Below are 20,254 nucleotides of genomic sequence, written 5' to 3'. Positions count from 1 at the left end.
GAGAGACCGGTCCATTCAACACCACCAGCTGTCATCATAGGCAGCTCTATGGTGAGAAACATGTCGGTCCCCAAGGCAAAACCCCTGTGCTACGAAGGAGCACGAGTACAGGACATAACAAGGCTGCTTCTGACTGTTCTATCACAGATGCCGGGAGCTGACGACATAAGGAGGGCTAACTCGGAACATTTGAAAATGTATTTTAAAGAACTGATTTTATCATTAAAAGACTACATAAAACGGCCAATAACTTCAGGTCCAGTACCATCGTTGGGCCACGGGTATGAAAGATTCAGCAGACTGCTTGCATTACACATCTGGCTAAAAGACTGTAGCTCTGCTGGAGTCACTTTTATTGATAACTTTGACACCTTCTGGAAACAGAAGATACTCTACAGGAATGACTAAGCCCATCCAAATCTTCTTGGCTCCTGGACTCTGTTCATGCATTTCAAGGCTGCGTTGAATCAATGACTGGTAAATGATCCTAGACCAGCTCAGTTAATCCCTACCATTGTGACAATAAGTCGTCATAATGCTGCATCAAATGTACATGATCTTAGGGGCATTGCAAACACAATGTAAGTAATTTAATTTATATACCCCTAATTGCACCGAATACATCTGTTTATCCTACAGCTATTGTAAGCAGTAATCATGAGCCTATAAATCAGAGTTACACTGTTAGCACTGAGGCGGTGTGCAATAGTAGGAAGACCACTTAGTGAGCTGCATGATCAGCTCTAATGTAAATAACATGAGTAAACCTACCTCTGACAAGCTTCCCAGTTAAAGCATTAAAAACAATCAAGCAACCCAGAAAAGTGCTAAAAATAGGCCATATTAACATGTGTAGCCAACGAAGGAGTGGCTTCGTAAGATGCATTTCAAGGTCCTGGAGTGGCCTAGCCAGTCTCCAGATCTCAACCCCATAGAACATCTTTGGAGGGAGTTGAAAGTCTGTGTTGCCCAGCAACAGCCCCAAAACATCACTGCTCTAGAGGAGATCTGCCTGGAGGACTGGGCCAAAATACCAGCAACAGTGTGTGAAAACCTTGTGGAGACTTACAGAAAACGTTTGACCTCTGTCATTGCCAACAAAGGGTATATAACAAAGTATTGAGATAAACTTGTTCTTGACCAAATACCTATTTTCTACCATAATTTGCAAATAAATCCATTAAAAAATCCTTCAATGTGATTTTCTGGATCTTTTTTTCTCATTCGTCTGTCATGGTTGAAGTGTACCTATGGTGAAAATTATAGGCCTCTCTCATATTTTTAAGTGGGAGAACTTGCACAATTGGTGGCTGACTAAATACTTTTTTTGCCCCACTATGTGGTGGTGTAAGTTCCTGAGGGTACACAGTGTGTTGTGAAATCTGTGAATGTATTGTAATGTTTTAAAATTGTATAAACTGCCTTCATTTTGCTGGACCCCAGGAAGAGTAGCTGCTGCTTTGGCAGCAGCTAATGGGGATCCATAATAAATACAAAAATATTTTACAAAATACAAAGGAAGCCAGACATCCACATAAAATTGACTAATTAGCCATGGATGGAGATCAGGATTAGGACTTGTGGTTTTACTTAATTCTCCGTACTGGCCAATGATGATAAAGGTATTTCTGATCCAGCCATTAATTAATACATTGTTGTGCACCTGGCCTGAGAGGATGAAAGTTCAACGTGTAGCTAGATGTAGAAGGGGCTCCCGAGTGGCGCAGCGGTCTCAGTGCTTGAGGTGTCACTACAGACCCTGGTTCGATTCCAGGCTGTATCACAACCGGCCGCGATTGGGAGTCCCGTAGGGCAGCGCACAATTGGCCCAGCGTCGTCGGTTTGCCCAGGGTAGGCCATCATTGTAAATATCAAAATGGAAGTTAAGCTAGCGAGCAAGCACTTTAGCCCGGTAGCCTACGAAAACAAAAAAATAAAAGTATGTACTGTATGACAGCGTGAGAGACTGTTTGGTCAGCATGAAAGAGAGGAGGATGGCATTGGCGTTTCTCCACAAGTAGTGAGAGTCAATATGTTTTTCTACTTGCACGAACGAACACACACGCACACAAACAAATCAGAACCATGGACAGCTACATCATATTTAGTTTTCGTTGATTGGACAAAAAATGGTTTACTATCTTTTAGTTGTCACTGTATTAGACAAAGCAGAGGTGATTTGATGATGTTGAAATGGTGCTAGAATAGTGGAGGCAGCTCCTGCCTTGTTTGCCACTTGCGGTATCCATCTGTGGTTCTAAATCAATAGTACTTTAGTGGGACGAAAATGTCTGAAACATCAACTTGCTTTACCATGCTGTAGGTCATGTAACTGTCTGTTATGGTAGAGAAATTAACATTAAAATCTCTGGCAACAGCTCGGGTGGACATTCCTGCAGTCAAATGCACACTCCTTCAAAACTTGTGGCATTGTGTTGTGTGACACAGCTGCATATTTTAGAGTGACATTTTATTGTCCCCAGCACAAGGTGTAATGATCTTGCTATTTTAATCACCTTCTCGATATGCCACACCTGTCAGTTGGATGGATTATCTTGGAAAATGATAAACGCTCACTAACAGGGATGTAACCAAATTTGTGCTCAACATTTGAGAGAGATGCTTTTTGTGCATATGGAACATTTCTGGGATCTTTTATTTCAGCTCATGAAACATGGGACCAACACTTTTTGTTCAGTATACACTACCGGTCAAAAGTTTTAGAACACCTAGTCATTCAAGTGTTTTTCTTTATTTTTACTATTTTCTACATTGTAGAATAATAGTGAAGATATCAAAACTATGAAATAACACATGGAATCATGTAGTAACCAAAAAAAAAAAAAAAACAATTAAATGTAGTAACCAAAGAAGTGTTAAATCCAAATATATTTCATATTTGCATTTCTTCAAATAGCCACCCTTTGCCTTGATGAGAGCTTTGCACACTCTTGACATTCTCTCAACCAGCTTCATGAGGTGGAATGCATGGCAAAAACAGCTCAAATATGCAAAGAGAAACGACAGTCCATCATTACTTTAAGACACGGAGGTCAGTCAATACGGAACATTTCAAGAACTTTGAAAGTATCTTCAAATACAGTCGCAAAAACCATCAAGCACTATGATGAATCTGGCTCTCATGAAGACCGCCACATGAAAAGCCGGAGTTACCTCTTCTGCAGAGGATAAGTTAATTAGAGTTACCAGCCTCAGAAATTGCAGCCCAAATAAATGCTTCACAGAGTTCAAGTAACAGACACATCTCAACATCAACTGTTCAGGGGAGACTGTGTGAATCAGGCCTCCAAGGTCAAATTGCTGCAACAAAACCACTGCTAAAGGACACCAATAAGAAGAAGCGACTTGCTTGGGCCATGAAACCCAAACAATGGACATTAGATCAGTGGAAATTTGAGTCCAAATTTGAGATTTTTTGGATCCATATGGGTTATATCAAATCAAATGTATTTATATAGTCCTTCGTACATCAGCTGATATCTCAAAGTGCTGGACAGAAACCCAGCCTAAAACCCTAAACAGGAAGCAATGCAGGTGTAGAAGCACGGTGGCTTAGGAAAAACTCCCTAGAAAGGCCAAAACCTAGGAAGAAACCTAGAGAGGAACCAGGCTATGAGGGGTGGCCAGTCCTCTTCTGGCTGTGCCGGGTGGAGATTATAACAGAACATGGCCAAAATGTTCATAAATGACCAGCATGGTCAAATAATAATAATCACAGTAGTTGTCGAGGGTGCAGCAAGTCAGCACCTCAGGAGTAAATGTCCGTTGGCTTTATGTCCTCTCTGCACAGACCATACAAACGCTCCACACCGCGTGGCCGCTGCCACCCTAATCTGGTGGTCCCAGCGCGCACGACCCACGTGGAGTTCCAGGTCTCCGGTAGCCTCTGGAACTGCCGATCTGCAGCCAACAAGGCAGAGTTCATCTCAGCCTATGCCTCCCTCCAGTCCCTCGACTTCTTGGCACTGACAGAAACATGGATCACCACAGATAACACTGCTACTCCTACTGCTCTCTCTTCGTCCGTCCACGTGTTCTCGCACACCCCGAGAGCTTCTGGTCAGCGGGGTGGTGGCATCGGGATCCTTATCTCTCCCAAGTGGTCATTCTCTCTTTCTCCCCTTACCCATCTGTCTATCGCCTCCTTTGAATTTCATGCTGTCACAGTTACCAGCCCTTTCAAGCTTAACATCCTTATCATTTATCGCCCTCCAGGTCCCCTCGGAGAGTTCATCAATGAGCTTGATGCCTTGATAAGCTCCTTTCCTGAGGACGGCTCACCTCTCACAATTCTGGGCGACTTTAACCTCCCCACGTCTACCTTTGACTCATTCCTCTCTGCCTCCTTCTTTCCACTCCTCTCCTCTTTTGACCTCACCCTCTCACCTTCCCCCCCTACTCACAAGGCAGGCAATACGCTCGACCTCATCTTTACTAGATGCTGTTCTTCCACTAACCTCATTGCAACTCCCCTCCAAGTCTCCGACCACTACCTTGTATCCTTTTCCCTCTCGCTCTCATCCAACACTTCCCACACTGCCCCTACTCGGATGGTATCGCGCCGTCCCAACCTTCGCTCTCTCTCCCCCGCTACTCTCTCCTCTTCCATCCTATCATCTCTTCCCTCCGCTCAAACCTTCTCCAACCTATCTCCTGATTCTGCCTCCTCAACCCTCCTCTCCTCCCTTTCTGCATCCTTTGACTCTCTATGTCCCCTATCTTCCAGGCCGGCTCGGTCCTCCCCTCCCGCTCCGTGGCTCGATGACTCATTGCGAGCTCACAGATCAGGGCTCCGGGCAGCCGAGCGGAAATGGAGGAAAACTCTCCTCCCTGCGGACCTGGCATCCTTTCACTCCCTCCTCTCTACATTTTCCTCCTCTGTCTCTGCTGCTAAAGCCACTTTCTACCACTCTAAATTCCAAGCATCTGCCTCTAACCCTAGGAAGCTCTTTGCCACCTTCTCCTCCCTCCTGAATCCTCCCCCCTCCTCCCCTCTCTGCAGATGACTTCGTCAACCATTTTGAAAAGAAGATCGACGACATCCGATCCTCGTTTGCTAAGTCAAACGACACCGCTGGTTCTGCTCACACTGCCCTACCCTGTGCTCTGACCTCTTTCTCCCCTCTCTCTCCAGATGAAATCTCGCGTCTTGTGACGGCCGGCCGCCCAACAACCTGCCCGCTCGACCCTATCCCCTCCTCTCTTCTCCAGACCATTTCCGGAGACCTTCTCCCTTACCTCACCTCGCTCATCAACTTATCCCTGACCGCTGGCTACGTCCCTTCCGTCTTCAAGAGAGCGAGAGTTGCACCCCTTCTGAAAAAACCTACACTCGATCCCTCCGATGTCAACAATTACAGACCAGTATCCCTTCTTTCTTTTCTCTCCAAAACTCTTGAACGTGCCGTCCTTGGCCAGCTCTCCCGCTATCTCTCTCTGAATGACCTTCTTGATCCAAATCAGTCAGGTTTCAAGACTAGTCATTCAACTGAGACTGCTCTCCTCTGTATCACGGAGGCGCTCCGCACTGCTAAAGCTAACTCTCTCTCCTCTGCTCTCATCCTTCTAGATCTATCGGCTGCCGGCGAATCGCATCTCTGCATGTCTGGCAGACATATCAGTGTGGATGACGGATCACCACCTCAAGCTGAACCTCGGCAAGACGGAGCTGCTCTTCCTCCCGGGGAAGGACTGCCCATTCCAGGATCTCGCCATCACGGTTGACAACTCCATTGTGTCCTCCTCCCAGAGCGCCAAGAACCTTGGCGTGATCCTGGACAACACCCTGTCGTTCTCAACCAACATCAAGGCGGTGGCCCGTTCCTGTAGGTTCATGCTCTACAACATCCGCAGAGTACGACCCTGCCTCACACAGGAAGCGGCGCAGGTCCTAATCCAGGCACTTGTCATCTCCCGTCTGGATTACTGCAACTCGCTGTTGGCTGGGCTCCCCGCCTGTGCCATTAAACCCCTTCAACTCATCCAGAACGCCGCAGCCCGTCTGGTGTTCAACCTTCCCAAGTTCTCTCACGTCACCCCGCTCCTCCGTTCTCTCCACTGGCTTCCAGTTGAAGCTCGCATCCGCTACAAGACCATGGTGCTTGCCTACGGAGCTGTGAGGGGAACGGCACCTCAGTACCTCCAGGCTCTGATCAGGCCCTACACCCAAACAAGGGCACTGCGTTCATCCACCTCTGGCCTGCTCGCCTCCCTACCACTGAGGAAGTACAGCTCCCGCTCAGCCCAGTCAAAACTGTTCGCTGCCCTGGCCCCCCAATGGTGGAACAAACTCCCTCATGACGCCAGGACAGCGGAGTCAATCACCACCTTCCGGAGACACCTGAAACCCCACCTCTTTAAGGAATACCTAGGATAGGATAAGTATCCCTCTCACCCCCCCCCCTTAAGTTTTAGATGCACTATTGTAAAGTGACTGTTCCACTGGATGTCATAAGGTGAATGCACCAATTTGTAAGTCGCTCTGGATAAGAGCGTCTGCTAAATGACTTAAATGTAAATGTAAATGTAAATGTAAACTCACTACTGTAATGGTCCAGGTTACAAAGTGGCTCAGTGACTCGTGTTTACATCTCAATGTGAAAAAAACTGTTTGCATGTTCTTCACAAAGAGGGCAACAGATGCTACTGAACCAGATGTCTATGTGTCAGGGGAGAAGCTCCAGGTGGTATCTGATTTTAAGTACCTTAGCATCATACTTGATTCCAACCTCTCTTTTAAAAAGCATGTGAAAAAGGTCATCCAAATTCAACCTAGCTAATTTCAGATTTATACGTCGGCAGAATCCATTTGTGGTTTCACGGTGGGTGAAAAAAAGAGTTGGGTCATGTGGAATCGGTGAGGGTAACCAGAAGTGGTCTTGTGATGATTGTTTGTGTTTCTGTTGGCCAGAGGAAGAATGCTCTCGAAGTAAAACAAATGGGGTCAAGAAAATTGTTTCGTTCTCAAGAAAAAGGCACCAATGATAACTGGGGTAGCAGTAGATCTAAAAGTTGACCAGCTGAGGGCAAAGTTTCCCGGTGTATGTGATGCTCGTCATTTGATGAGACGCAGATAGGGTGGCGAGAGTGGGGAAACAGAAGATCCGTTGTCTGTTCTTTTGAGTTTTGAAGTTGAGTCTTTGCCTGACAAAGTGAAGTTAGGTTATATAAGTTATCCTGTACAAGCTTATGTGTCAAATATATTACGATGTTATAGGTGTCCAGCTTATGGGCATGTGGCAGCAGTGTGTAGGAGGGAGGGTCCAAAATGTGAGAAATGTGCAGAAGGGCACGAGGCAAAGGAATGTGTGGTATTGGGGAAAGTAGTGGAATGTGTTAATTGTAGGGGTGCCCATAGATATGGGGATCAGAAATGTCCCGTGCGAGAGAGGCAGGTTAGGGTTTCCAGGGTTAGAGTACTGGAGAAGTTGTCATATGCTGAGGCAGTGAAGAAAGTAGAGGAAGATGGGTTAAGGGGGAGGAGTGGTGAGAGTAGTAAAGATATACCAGTACAGAGGGATAGGCCAAAAAGTAAAATAAGTTTCAGTAAGATTGGATTTCTAGCATTTATAGCAATGGTTATCAATTGTACTGCAGGGATGGATCAGAAGTCTCAGAAAATTGAGGTTGTGGTGGCAGCGGCAGAGAGGTATTTGGGTGTGCGAGACTTGACATCCGAAGAGTTACAGGGTGTGTTAAGTGGTGGTCTCATTCTTTAAGGATGATGGCATGAGGTAGGAATAAATACATTTAATTTGTGGAATAGGGAGGTGTTCATTTTATTGTATATAATTTTGAAATTAGTGAGATTAGTGTTAGATGGTAGGGTATTATTTCGTGCATGTTGTTTGTTTTTCAAGCTAAGTGTAAGGGAGTTGTACTCCAGTCTAGTAGGTGGCGGTAATGCAACAAATTGGATGCCAACCGCAGTTAAACCTCATAGAAGAAGAAGCATGTCAAGTGTCAGCCATCTTCTCCAGCCCTTCATTCATTTCCAATGAAAGCTGCGTTTGCCTTGCAGCATTGCGTTGCAGAGGCAGTTGCATTGCGTTCGGTGTGGTACATACGTTGGATTTATCAAATGTATGTGTCAAACTGTATGCATTGAATTTTTGTTGCATACATATCCAGATGATTATGATGATGCTTACTATTTTGCGCAAAAACACTGTCGGTGTGTTCGAAGCTGTCAATATATCATCAATACGTCCACTCCTATTTATAGAGTTTAATTATCTCGTGATCTCACAAAAAAAAAACTGTTGTTGCCATGAGCTCACAATGAGTCATTTTGAGGGAGATGTCCTCAATTTGGTATAAGTAGTGCCAAGACGAGCTACTACTTCCAGTTCTCTCATTTAATACATTACCCATATCACCTTGCGGTCCTTAACGGAAGTCCTTTCTTTTCGGCCGTTGCTGACTCCCTTCCTAAAATTACACAGGCGGGTGAGTTTATCAAAATCTATGTCCATCTACTGGTTTAGTAGACAAAATAAATAATGCTGACATAAATAATCACCGGCGCAAATTCAACATTCAGAAGCCATGAATAGTATAAGACACTGCACATTTTTAAATGCCATGGTTTCGATCGGCTTGCATTCCATGTGGCTAGCTAGCCTTACTAATATTAGAACTGGCTAGTGACTAGCGATGTCTCTACAGTGTGGCCGAGACGTGTTCGTTCTATAAACCAAGCTTTAATTTAGCATGGTTTTTAGGCTCACCCTGGATATCATATGCCTGTTAACTACTTTGACAATTACCAGACTAACAACGCAGCCAGCCCTCAAACAATGTTGGTTGCTGTAGCTAGAACACACTCGCTACTTCAATGCGATTGACTGTTCCCATTTGTAAAGGTAGAGTCGAGGTGTCTGTTGACTAACGTTAACCTTCAGCTACCTGTAGTTTGCTATTGCGATAAAGGGATAATCTTAATGACATGCACCATGTTAGCTGGCTTGTTTTCTAATGGGAGTTGTTGGCTTTTAGTTACTAGTCATGTAACTGACTAACGTTTCACAACAACTGATTGTGGATGATTAGATATACAATGGTTGTTTTTTGCCAGTTGTGAAACACTGCCCAAAATTAAGTTAACAAATAACATTTTACCCCATTACAGGTCACCATGGCAGCCCTCCGACCTCTTACCAAGCCGAAGATCGTCAAGAAGAGGGTTAAGAAGTTCATTCGCCATCAGTCTGACAGATATGTCAAGGTCACGGTAAGAGCATTTGCTACACGCATAACTTTAAAGATGATAGATCTTCCTTTAGGAATGTACAGTTCTGTAATTTGTGGAGCGAGCGATGCTTTTCAGACATTACACATGCAGAGAGGCAAAGGACATTGATCTCCCTCGAGCAAAGTAGTTGGAAGGAACATTGATTATAACTGCTTTATTAAGTAACATCTTTTTCTATGCCCCCTCCAGAAAAGCTGGCGTAAGCCCAGGGGTATTGACAACAGAGTCCGCAGGCGGTTTAAGGGCCAGATGCTGATGCCCAACATCGGTTATGGTAGCAACAAGAAGACTAAGCACATGCTGCCCTCTGGCTTCAGGAAGTTCCTGGTGCACAACATCAAGGAGCTGGAGGTCCTCATGATGAGCAACAAGTACGTTTTGTTGGGTGCACTGTATTCTTCCCCGTGGGTCCATTTGGCTTGTTTACTCAAACAAGTATCATCAGATATGCAATACTATATGCTTTAATACAGTTATCCTGGTGTTCTTTCTAAAGGTACTAAATGCAAAATGTGTAGGACAAGTTGTTTAAAGTTTATTTTTTTTGGGGGGGGGGTTCTTCTTTGACCGGAATTTCCAGCATTATCCACTAGGTTTGCTACAGGTAGAACATGGGGGGGGGGGGGGTCGCCTAAGCCATGGGAGGCGTAGCTCTACGAATCTTAATAGCGCAAAGCCTATTTGACAGGGAATACTATTTGTAGATATCCAGTGGACTCAGAAGTTGTATCTAAAAATGCGGACCTGTCAACCTGCACATATTTTGCGTACCATGCTTGAGTACCCTAGTATGAAAAACGACCCTAAAAATGCAAAACAAAATAGGCTTCTAGTTGGCATATACTCAACCGTATTACGTGGTAGCTGAGGCAGTCAGAGGACTTGGTCGAGGAGGACCACATCTCTAGCTCTCTCCCTGTAGTCGTAGAACTATCAAAGATGGTTGATAAATGAAGAGTTGTCTGGCTGTTGACTATTGGAAAAACGTTGTCAGTACCTGTCTTAAGGGGTTTGCTCTCCCATAGACACCAATGCGATAGCAGCTGGGTCTGGTCTACTTAGTTAATTTACTTTAATTGAATCAGAAAAAACAGCTATTGGGTTGGCAGCTCCACTTTGTCAGTTGATGCCACTGATGTGAGGAAAAAGGGTAGGGAAAAATCGAGAACTAACTGTTTGCCAAATATATTTTACAAAATTGTATGTTTGTCAAGTGAACAATCACTATTTTGTAGTCAACTAAGGCTTCATTACAACGATGGTAGTTTGCTACAGCGTTTAGTCAACTAAGTGAGAAGACTTGTCTGCACATGCGTTTGTCTCAACAGTAGTATGCGCGCATACATTGACAAGCAATGAAACGTAGGTCACTGCGTGGATGGAAAGACTCGATGTCCCGATGATACTGTCCTTCACAGAAAGTTCCCGGTAAACTTTTAAAGATTAGTAAGGCTATGTTAAAAATGTCTTCATCTTTCCTCTTGAAATAGATCTATGCCAACAGTAGGCAACAACAATGAATGGTAGCCCAGTAGACAAGACCAACCTGATAGATTAGGTTGTGGATGGAGATCTGAAAAAGCTCATAGGCCTAGTTCAGTTGTTTCATATTCAAAATAGCCTACAGTAAGGTAGACCAGGGTTTCCCCAACTACTGGAGCCTGCCAGGTTGGGTAGGGGGTAGGCCAGGAGGGTGTCAAGTCAACTTCCCCCTCAGGAAGTTGGAGCATTTTTTTTGCCTTAGCACTACAAAGCTGATTCAAATAACCAAAGCTTGATTATTAGTTGGTTATTTGAATCTGCTGTGCAGTGCTAGGGCAACATTTCTCCAACTTCCTGAGGGGGAAGTTGACTGACACTCTCCGGACCTCCCCCACCCCAACTTTAGGCTTTGATCAGCAACAAATTGTTCGAAAATCCTAGGGGGTGCCCAAATTTGGACAATTTTAAACTTTTTTTCTAGTTAGCTACGGAAGAGCAGCCAATTACCATATACCCATGAACAATCTATAGCCTACCATTCCTCCTGAGGCAGTCTTCTGCCAACTTATGTAATAGGCTCTAAAAGGTCAATTTGCGTATGATATGAGCAATGTGGGTGTGGCACGCGCACATCGTGGGGTCCACTTCGGGGCTTTACAGTGCAACCATTCTACTTGTGTATGCGGTTAAAGACTTTGCTGTGCGGCCTGGAATTTTCATTTAGGAGCACCAGTGTGCCTAGAAAAATGAAAGATCCGCTATGCAATAATCACTCCGCCATTTCCTGGTTACTAAAATTCTAGTAGTTTGCCTAATTTCAGTTTGTGACAAGACATGCAAGTATAGTGTAGAGAATAATTTAACCATCTAAAGTGCTGTTTGGAGCTGGTGTGCAAAAGTAAAAGCCGCAAAAACTAAACTTACTCGCGGGAAGAATAAATATAGCGCACATAAAACTGCTTCTTAGGCTTGCTTTCAATGAGAAAGAAATGTGAGTTTAAGATCTGTCCATGTGAATTTTATCCGGTCGCCCAAAAATAGATATTGCAACTTTAAGGATTCTAGCTTTATAAAATGTTCATTGTGCTCAATTTCTTTCTGTGCGCCTTCATCTTTCAACTTGGGGGCACACATGCTCCATGTAAAATATTGTCAGCGTAGAGACCTGCATGGGTCAGGGGCGCTGCTTTCGCACTGAAGTGATACTCCCCAGAAAATGTCAAGGTTGGAAGGTCGGAAAATGGGTCAATTAGGGGCAGTTTAAGGGGAGCGTCAATAAATCCAATCATGAAAGTGCGCTGTATCGAACTCTGAGTGTTCCCCCAACCGGCAGGTGAACCCTGGTCCAGCAACTGTCAAGCCAACACCTTAACCGTTACGCCTGTCCCCCCACCACACATTCACACACAACCAGACATTGATTGGAGACGGCTTGACAAATGTCTGAAATAATGCAGAGAAAAACTAAGCTAGCAAGCTTGGTATTTAAAAAAAAAATGCATATGAAAGAAATAAGAAATTTAAAGACTACAAATTTAAAGACTGTTCTATACTCGAAGGAGAGAAACATACCTACACTGTTTTACTATTAAATGCAATGCTGCTATTTTAAATTTCGTAAAGCAGCTTGTGTTACTTAACCAGGCAAATGGTAGCTAACTAGATGGCTGGTGGTGACTGGTTAGTTACAGGGAAAGCAAGAGAGTGGCCTGCGAGATGTGTATAATCAGAGCAGAGCTGGTCTGCCTGTGCCCACAATCATCACTTGCTCCTCAACAGCTCATGTAGGCTGTGTGCCAGGTGTGGCGCGTCTTTCCCACTGCTCAACAGCTCATGTAGGTTGTGTGCCAGGTGTGGCGCGTCTTTACCACTGCTCAACAGCTCATGTAGGTTGTGTGCCAGGTGTGGCGCGTCTTTCCCACTGCTCAACAGCTCATGTAGGCTGTGTGCCAGGTGTGGCGCGTCTTTCCCACTACTCACTCAACAGCTTATGTAGGCTGTGTGCCAGGTGTGGCGCGTCTTTCCCACTGCTCAACAGCTCATGTAGGTTGTGTGCCAGGTGTGGCGCGTCTTTCCCACTGCTCAACAGCTCATGTAGGTTGTGTGCCAGGTGTGGCGCGTCTTTCCCACTGCTCAACAGCTCATGTAGGCTGTGTGCCAGGTGTGGCGCGTCTTTCCCACTGCTCAACAGCTCATGTAGGTTGTGTTGCCAGGTGTGGCGCGTCTTTCCCACTGCTCAACAGCTCATGTAGGTTGTGTGCCAGGTGTGGCGCGTCTTTCCCACTGCTCAACAGAACTGCGCATCTGTGCTGTTAATATTATTTGTGCTTATCGCTCTCAATCTTTCCAAGAACTCTTGTCTAGTCCATTTAGTAGTCTGATTTCGGCCACAGAGATCATTTCGTATTGTTTTAGTCAACTGAAATTAAAAATAATTTGTCTATTTGGTCAGTTTTAGTCTGGTTAATTGCCACTGAAAAATAGGCATTTGACAAATAATTTATTCTGCTCTCACCTTCTCCGTAGGACCCATGCTGCTGAGATCGCCCACAATGTGTCTTCCAAGAACAGAAAGCTGATTGTGGAGAGAGCAGCCCAGCTGGCCATCAAGATCACCAACCCCAATGCCAGACTCCGCAGCGAGGAGAACGAGTGATCCAGCCATTATTTCCCAATAAAACGCATGTTTAAATGTGTATGTTCTCCTGACAAATTATTTTTTCTGGGCTAAGACTTTGCTATAGCTAGACTGTTCAAATTCTCTACCCGTTTCCCCATATTCCTGACACCAATCCTCCCTTTAAAGTAGAGAGTAGACACGCAGGGTTGAGAATTGGTCTGGTTCAGCATGACTGGTCTAGATGGTTCTGAGATTTCTTTGAGAACCATTGAAAGTGTCAATTTCCCTAGTGCACCTTTGTGTGAAGGGTTATGAAATACATCAAGTTAACTTCTTTTCAGACAATCCTATATATACTCCTACCTGACAGTCCTATAGAGCAGACAGGGTTGTATCTGGAAGAGAGAAAAAAAGACCCATGTTGTTTAGAATATTTCAATACCACAAGCTAGGCTTCTATCTCATTTGTGACAGATTTTCATGTGAATATTCTACAATCAGCGTAAATGCAATATGCTGATTGCGTATCCATCAAATTGACTTGTTGAGGATGAAAGTCTGCTTGATGCCATAGTGCACATAAAAATTATGCGTTTTCAACTCCGATGGTTTTTGTCAGGAATGTTGCGTTATATAGTGCATGTTTCTTCTCTGATCTTGCCACATGCGCTCTAGCCAACAGCTCGCAGATGCGGTGCAGGTATCGCCTGCCTAAGAGAACATTATGGACAAAACAGTAGCCAAGCATTATTGGGAATAAGCATTAAGTTCATCACCTTGCACTTTCACCAAACCGATGAAGTTCCTGATATATTTAATCTGTAGCCTAATAAAATGCATGCTTTCCCAAGTCATTGTGGGGGGACCACATGTCAAGTTTGGCACAATGTGACGGTTGTTATATCAGTATTTGCTCTTAAGTATTTCCACTGCCATGTCTCCCATAGTTTATTGACATTTGGCAAGTTAATGACAAATTAGCTTTTTCAATCAGGCCTGTCGTGACTATTTTTATCCGTCATGTATTTTACGCGCATTAAGATTAGATGGAAACCTGGTTACTGGAGACCTGTGATCTGTGTGCAACACAAGGGAAGTGTTGTGTGACACCTGTGTGTTGTGTCTCGACTGAAACTGGGATAGCACTGACTACTATTCCCAAGTGCATCAGTGTTTGTTGTGCTAACAGCCTTGTGGCACTTCAGCCGGATGTGCAGTCATCCTTGCCAACACCCTGTAGTGATCCTTAGCCCCATTTTGACAATTTAGGATTTAGTAAAGCAATGGAAACTTGTATGAAAGATGTTTTCAACTTCCTATTGATATGCTCTCAACAGGGAATTATGAGGCTCGAAGTAGTTTTAATCCCCTTTTGGATCTTTGAAGATCTTGAAGGAACTTCATAAAAATAATAAAAAGATATGTCTGGATCATTAATCCGACAACTACACGATTATCATGAGTGCAATACGAGTCTGATAACCAGATGCTTTCAAATCAAGATATATCTTGATTTAATTTGCAAATATGTTGTAATTTAACACTACTTAGTTTTGTGGATTATTCAGAAATATTGATGAAACCAAAGCGGTTTGCTTTCTTCCACACATGACTTTCATTTCTTCTCTGCTTATGACAGTTGGGCCTCATAAATTAAAGTAATTTAATGTAGACAACCGCATACAGTGTTTTGTTGGAATTACAGAAATGAACATGTTTAGATGCCCTTTTCAATCATGCACATTCATGCTGCAATTCTGAAATGCTATGTTTTGGCATGAATAAATAGCCAGTGTCTACCGCCAGCCACCTGGGGTGAAAGTTTCCATTGCGTTCTGACAGGCTGTGCCATCTGCAGCATTTAGCTCCTATCCATCTGTTCATGTAAAATACTGTCAGCGATGAAATTCACAAACAATATAACATGCATTACATTTACATAACCTTACCTGAAATGAATAACAATGGACAGCATCTTCATGTTTTTGTTTGCCTGCCGTTTTAAGTTCACATTTTGTGTGTGTGTGTGTGTTACGAGAGAAGCAGACACTGATGGGTTTATAAATATGCATAGATTTACAAATATGTATATCTGATCTTTCGTAGGTTTAGTTTTTTTTTTATATATATATATTCTCCATCTCATTTGTAGGCTTATTCAGACACACCTGAGGATGTTGGGACTCCTCCAGTTAGGGTTGTGAAGAGACCGCAGGACGGAGCTAGAGGAAACCGTTTGGAGGAAAGCGATCGAAAGGAGAAAGCGAGAATGTTTTTTACTTTTGGTGACTAGAGAGTGAATATGGCAGACAGAGTAATATGTGGAAAGGGACGCATGGGCAACCCAAAGCTCATCACCCTGGCCTTCTCTCAGACCGAGTCCATGAGGAAAGGAGGAGGAAAGAGGAGGATGTTCTCCTTTTCACTCCGTTGTCGCCTCGGGATCATCAGAGGGAGGACCAAAGGTACTGCTTACGCAACAATGTTTATGAATACTTATGATGGCAGAGCCCACATTATTTATTTTTGTTCATTAAAGCCAAACGGACGAGTTGATTGGGATTTTACACTGCTACTGTATTGTATATACTGTTGCAGGCTCCAGCCTGAGTTGTGTGGGAGCTGAAGTGCCTTATTTCTTAGTTGAGACCGTTTTAAATAAGACCTAGAATTTATCTTGTCTATCTTATCTTGCCTATTTTGTTTTGTCAAAATCAATATGATAACTTAGCTTAAATGTGGGATGAGTCATTTAATGGAGTCATATTTTACCTTTAGTTTACGTCTGAGCTACCTTGCAGGTGAACATCGTACTATGATTATGAATTATGACTGAGTCATGTTCACCACCTCTGAACCTGTCTTGTAGCCGAAGTCATTTCGTGATCGGTGTGTTGACTCAAGTTCCTGTCATCCCTGCTGCATTCATTTGGTAGATTTTTTCGCAACTAGAGCTGATACATTGGCAGTATGATCAGCTGCATGTTAGAAAGTGTGCCCAGCTACCTTTTGGTTGGAGAATAGCTCATAGATTTTACTGTACTTTCAACGTATGTGAGCGCTTATTCTTTTACTGGTAAGTGAAAATGTCATGTCTTATTTAACATATATTACAATGGTCTTTTAGAATGATCACTAATTGTAAGACAATAGCACTGTTTTATATACATTTAAACAGTCAAGTATCTGTTGAATCTAGAATCGATTGCATATTGCTTTCTAGCAGAATGTGTGTAATTTTTGTGTGTAATTGATTCTCTAGTCTAAACGCAACATTTATTCTACTTCACAGTACTACACTGAGTGGGTGTGCTTCTACTACTCTACATAATTGGGTGGTAGGTAGCCTAGTGGTTAGAGCGTTGGACTAGTAACTGAAAGGTTGCAAGATCAAATCCCTGAGCTGACAAGGTACAAATCTGCCGTTCTGCCCCTGAACAAGGAAGTTAAACACAATGTTTCTAGGCTGTCATTCAAAATAAGAATTTGTTCTTAACTGACTTGCCTAGTTAAATAACGGTAAAATAAATAATTACCCTAATTGTGTGGCCTAGTATGTTCTGTTTCCCTGGGTTTTTATAAGACCAACAAACAGCTCTGTGTCTTCTGTTCCTCTTTATTCTGTAAGAAATGAATTTGTTTCGCTCTGAAACACCTGAGTAAATGGGGTATTAAGGACGAAACTGGGAGGAAATTGTCTATGCCAAAGAGTATTGGGTCCACTGGAAAGAGACTACTAATTAGGAGACATGCTACATTGGCGAGACATACTTCTACAGTGGAGAGAACGCTTTGTTTGTAGTTGTTTGAGGTGTCTCTGGTCAGGGAAATGCTACATAGACTCAATAAATCTATGCATTGGGATCAAGGATGTATTTGTACTGCAGATATAGTTTACTAGCTTTTATTTGTACTTGAGCTCATCCTCACATCTGTGTGGACTTTGAAGCTATTGTGTGGGCTCTAGTTCATATTTGTGTCTGTTTAGAGCTTTAGTGTATCCTTTGATGTAATTTCCCTACTCTCAGACCTGACTGACGGAAGTTCCTTTAGGTGGGATTGTCAGGCCTTATAGGGGGAAAGAATGGAGGGAGGGTGAGTCAGGAAGTGGCGAGCATGTGAGGGTGACAAATGGACAGACAGGTGGGGCTCTCAGTCAGTCAGCGGTCGTTTTAACTCGTCTGTAAATGTGTGTCTGGGTAGAAGACAGGCAGTGGGGGAAAGAGCCCTCTCACCCAGAGAAGGGAACATGCGATGTTCACCACAGATTGAAAGCGAGAAACCATATTGTTGTTTTGATTTATGTCCATTGCAGCCATTGTCTCATAAAGGACAGGATTCTCTGGTCAGAAGTTGAGTAAATAAGTCTCTTTTGGCTTTGTAGCGACATGCATGTACAGTTATTGGTAGGGGTGCTCAGTGGTGTAAAGTACTGAAGTAAAAATAATTTCAAGTATTACTTAAGCCATTTTTGGGTTATCTGTACTTTGACATCTTTTACCTCTACCTTCCTAAAGAAAATATTGACTTTTTACTCCCATACATTTCCGCTGACACCAAAAAGTACTCGTTACATTTAGAATACTCAGGCATGACAGAATTATGGTCAAATTCATGCACCTATCAATGTAGTGCATTGTCATCCCTACTGCCTCTGATCTTGCGGACTCACAAAGCACACATACTGCGTTTGTAAATTGTCTGAGAAAAAAAAACAATGAACAAAAAAGGAAATTGTGCCATCTGGTTTCTTAATATAAGGACTTTTGATGTACACTATTTACTTTTACTCAAGTATGACAAATTGAGTACTTTTTTCCACCACTGTACTTAAGTACATTTAAAACCAGATACCTTTAGACTTTTACTCAAGTAGTATTTTACTGGGTGATTTTCACTTTTACTTGAGTCATTTTCCATTAAGACATGTTTACTTTGAATCAAGTATGACAATTGAGTACCTTTTCCACCACTGGGGATGCTCTTGTATAAGCAGATAATAATCATTGTGATGAGCCTATGGAATGGGAGGTGGAAAAGCTGTGAGTATTAGTTAGCCAGTGTATGTGTATGGGTAGGATGACTATGGTGGGCACAGTAAGATGGGCACTGCTTATGTGTCGACTAGTGTGGAAAATGTGTAACTGCTTATGGCTGCTCTTGTATGAGCTCAGTGACAATGGATGTGTGGGTAACGTTAATTGTGTGCTTGACTGCACTGAGTGTGCGCGTGTGTGAGAGAAAGTATGTGTGATGCAGGGGGTGTGATCGTGTCATGTGTGGGGAGAGTGTTTGACTGCTTCATCACACCCCTCTGGCATAGAGAGGGAGGGAGAGCGACCTTCTCCGACACACTCACTGAGGCTGTGTGTAATGGTTGCTGTGTGTGTGAGCTGGTATGTGAGCGTGAACGAGAGGTATGATTATTCATATGGAATAGGAAGAGCAACCATGAATACCTCAAAAGGAACCTCAGAATGGTGGGAAGAAAAGGAGAGATGACTATTCCTTTGATGCTTTGATCATTTGGTTTCCCTGCTTTCGATTTGTTGTGGGAATTACTTATTTTAGCACAATATATATACATATATATATATTTTTTTTAACCAAGTTTAAACAGTTAAAGGACATAGAAATAGACATCTATGGAACAGGATATTTCATGCAATAAGTGAAGTCAAGATATGCTTCAAGTAGAACAGAGATATGAAGAGAAGAAAATAGTTTTTTGTCCTGCTTCTTAGCGAGTGAGACTGGGTCACAGAGGACACCGTATTCCCAGGGGCACCTCGCTGGGTCTGCTGGCCACTACAACAGCACAGCGACTTTCCTCTCAGGTCGGATGTTTTGACAGGACTGCAGCCATGCTTTGTGGTCTGAGGAGAAAGGCGAAGAACAGCAGCATCGGTAAATCTGCCTGACACTCACTGATTGTGATGATGAATGAATGAATAACACAGCCGTCATAGGCTATCTAGTGTGCACTGTATGTCATATGGTTTGTAGTGCTACACCCTAGTATTGCAATAGTAAGGGGCTTAGGACTATCAATAGCACCTGTAACAGTATTTAGTTCTGAATGTGAAGAGTGAAGTATTTATACCTGTGATTTAATGTCTTCAGCATGGTGGTAACACACATCCCACTGGGCACACTGGTTGAATCAACATTCAATGAAATGACGTTGAACCAACCTGGAATAGATGTTGAATTGGCATCTATGCCCAGTAAGGTAGCTTGTCACATAGCTAGACTTTCTGTCATTAGAGGTTATTTAGTCAGCTGGAAATGTTACACCTTTTCCCTATATTTGTACACATTCATATTAATTCAGATTTGTTGAATGACAGCTTTGTCAAGCACCATTTTACTCGCAGTATATCTATTAATTCGCTATTAAGGCACAGACAGTAGACCAAATGCCACTGAATTAGGGCCAGACAGTACTGAATACAAGGCTGCCGTCTGAAATTGGAGCAGATATGGCAATGCAAACTGGGTCTAGTGAAGCCGTTTATAAATACTGTTTTACCTCTGAAAATAGCACTGATTTCATAGCTATTGTCAGAGGCCCCCACATTTAACCTACATTCTGATTGGTTCTAAAGGGGATAGCATACGGTGCCCTGAATTAGATTCATTTAATTGATACGGCAGAAATTAATAGGGGTGACTATTTTTCTGGCACATTACTTTGCACACCACTCTAAGTAATGTTGTAGGTACTGTCCTGTTTGCAGATCTTAAGGGTATTGTTTTTGCAGTTCCGTACCTGATTCTTTAGCTACCACAGTAGATGAGTATTCCCTCTGCCAAAACAACATGCTCCTACTAGGAGGTTCGTGCCCTGCCGTACCCAGTTATGATGTTGTTCAGTT

The 20,254-nt window shown here is 43.2% G+C and overlaps 1 protein-coding gene and 1 pseudogene across 2 annotated transcripts; both read left to right on the top strand.

The window, feature by feature from the left end:
• The first annotated feature begins 8,394 nt into the window (after positions 1-8,394).
• On the top strand, positions 8,395-13,452 carry LOC124031671 (60S ribosomal protein L32-like). Of its 2 annotated transcripts, none has more exons than XM_046343200.1 (4): positions 8,395-8,469; positions 9,152-9,253; positions 9,464-9,645; positions 13,283-13,452. In XM_046343200.1, the coding sequence occupies exons 2-4, from the start codon at positions 9,158-9,160 to the stop codon at positions 13,410-13,412; spliced, it is 408 nt and encodes a 135-aa protein (XP_046199156.1). In that variant the 5' UTR covers positions 8,395-8,469; positions 9,152-9,157; the 3' UTR covers positions 13,413-13,452. The 2 variants fall into 2 exon arrangements, with proteins under 2 accessions (XP_046199156.1, XP_046199157.1); XM_046343201.1 differs by having other exon boundaries at positions 8,442-8,465.
• A 143-nt stretch (positions 13,453-13,595) lies between these two features.
• The window catches only part of LOC124031669, a 73,314-nt pseudogene continuing 66,655 nt past the window's right edge, over positions 13,596-20,254 (top strand).

The sequence above is a fragment of the Oncorhynchus gorbuscha genome, linkage group LG03, assembly GCF_021184085.1.
Source record: "Oncorhynchus gorbuscha isolate QuinsamMale2020 ecotype Even-year linkage group LG03, OgorEven_v1.0, whole genome shotgun sequence".
Taxonomy (NCBI): Eukaryota; Metazoa; Chordata; class Actinopteri; order Salmoniformes; family Salmonidae; genus Oncorhynchus; species Oncorhynchus gorbuscha.
This window is presented reverse-complemented; position numbering and strand designations above follow the sequence as displayed.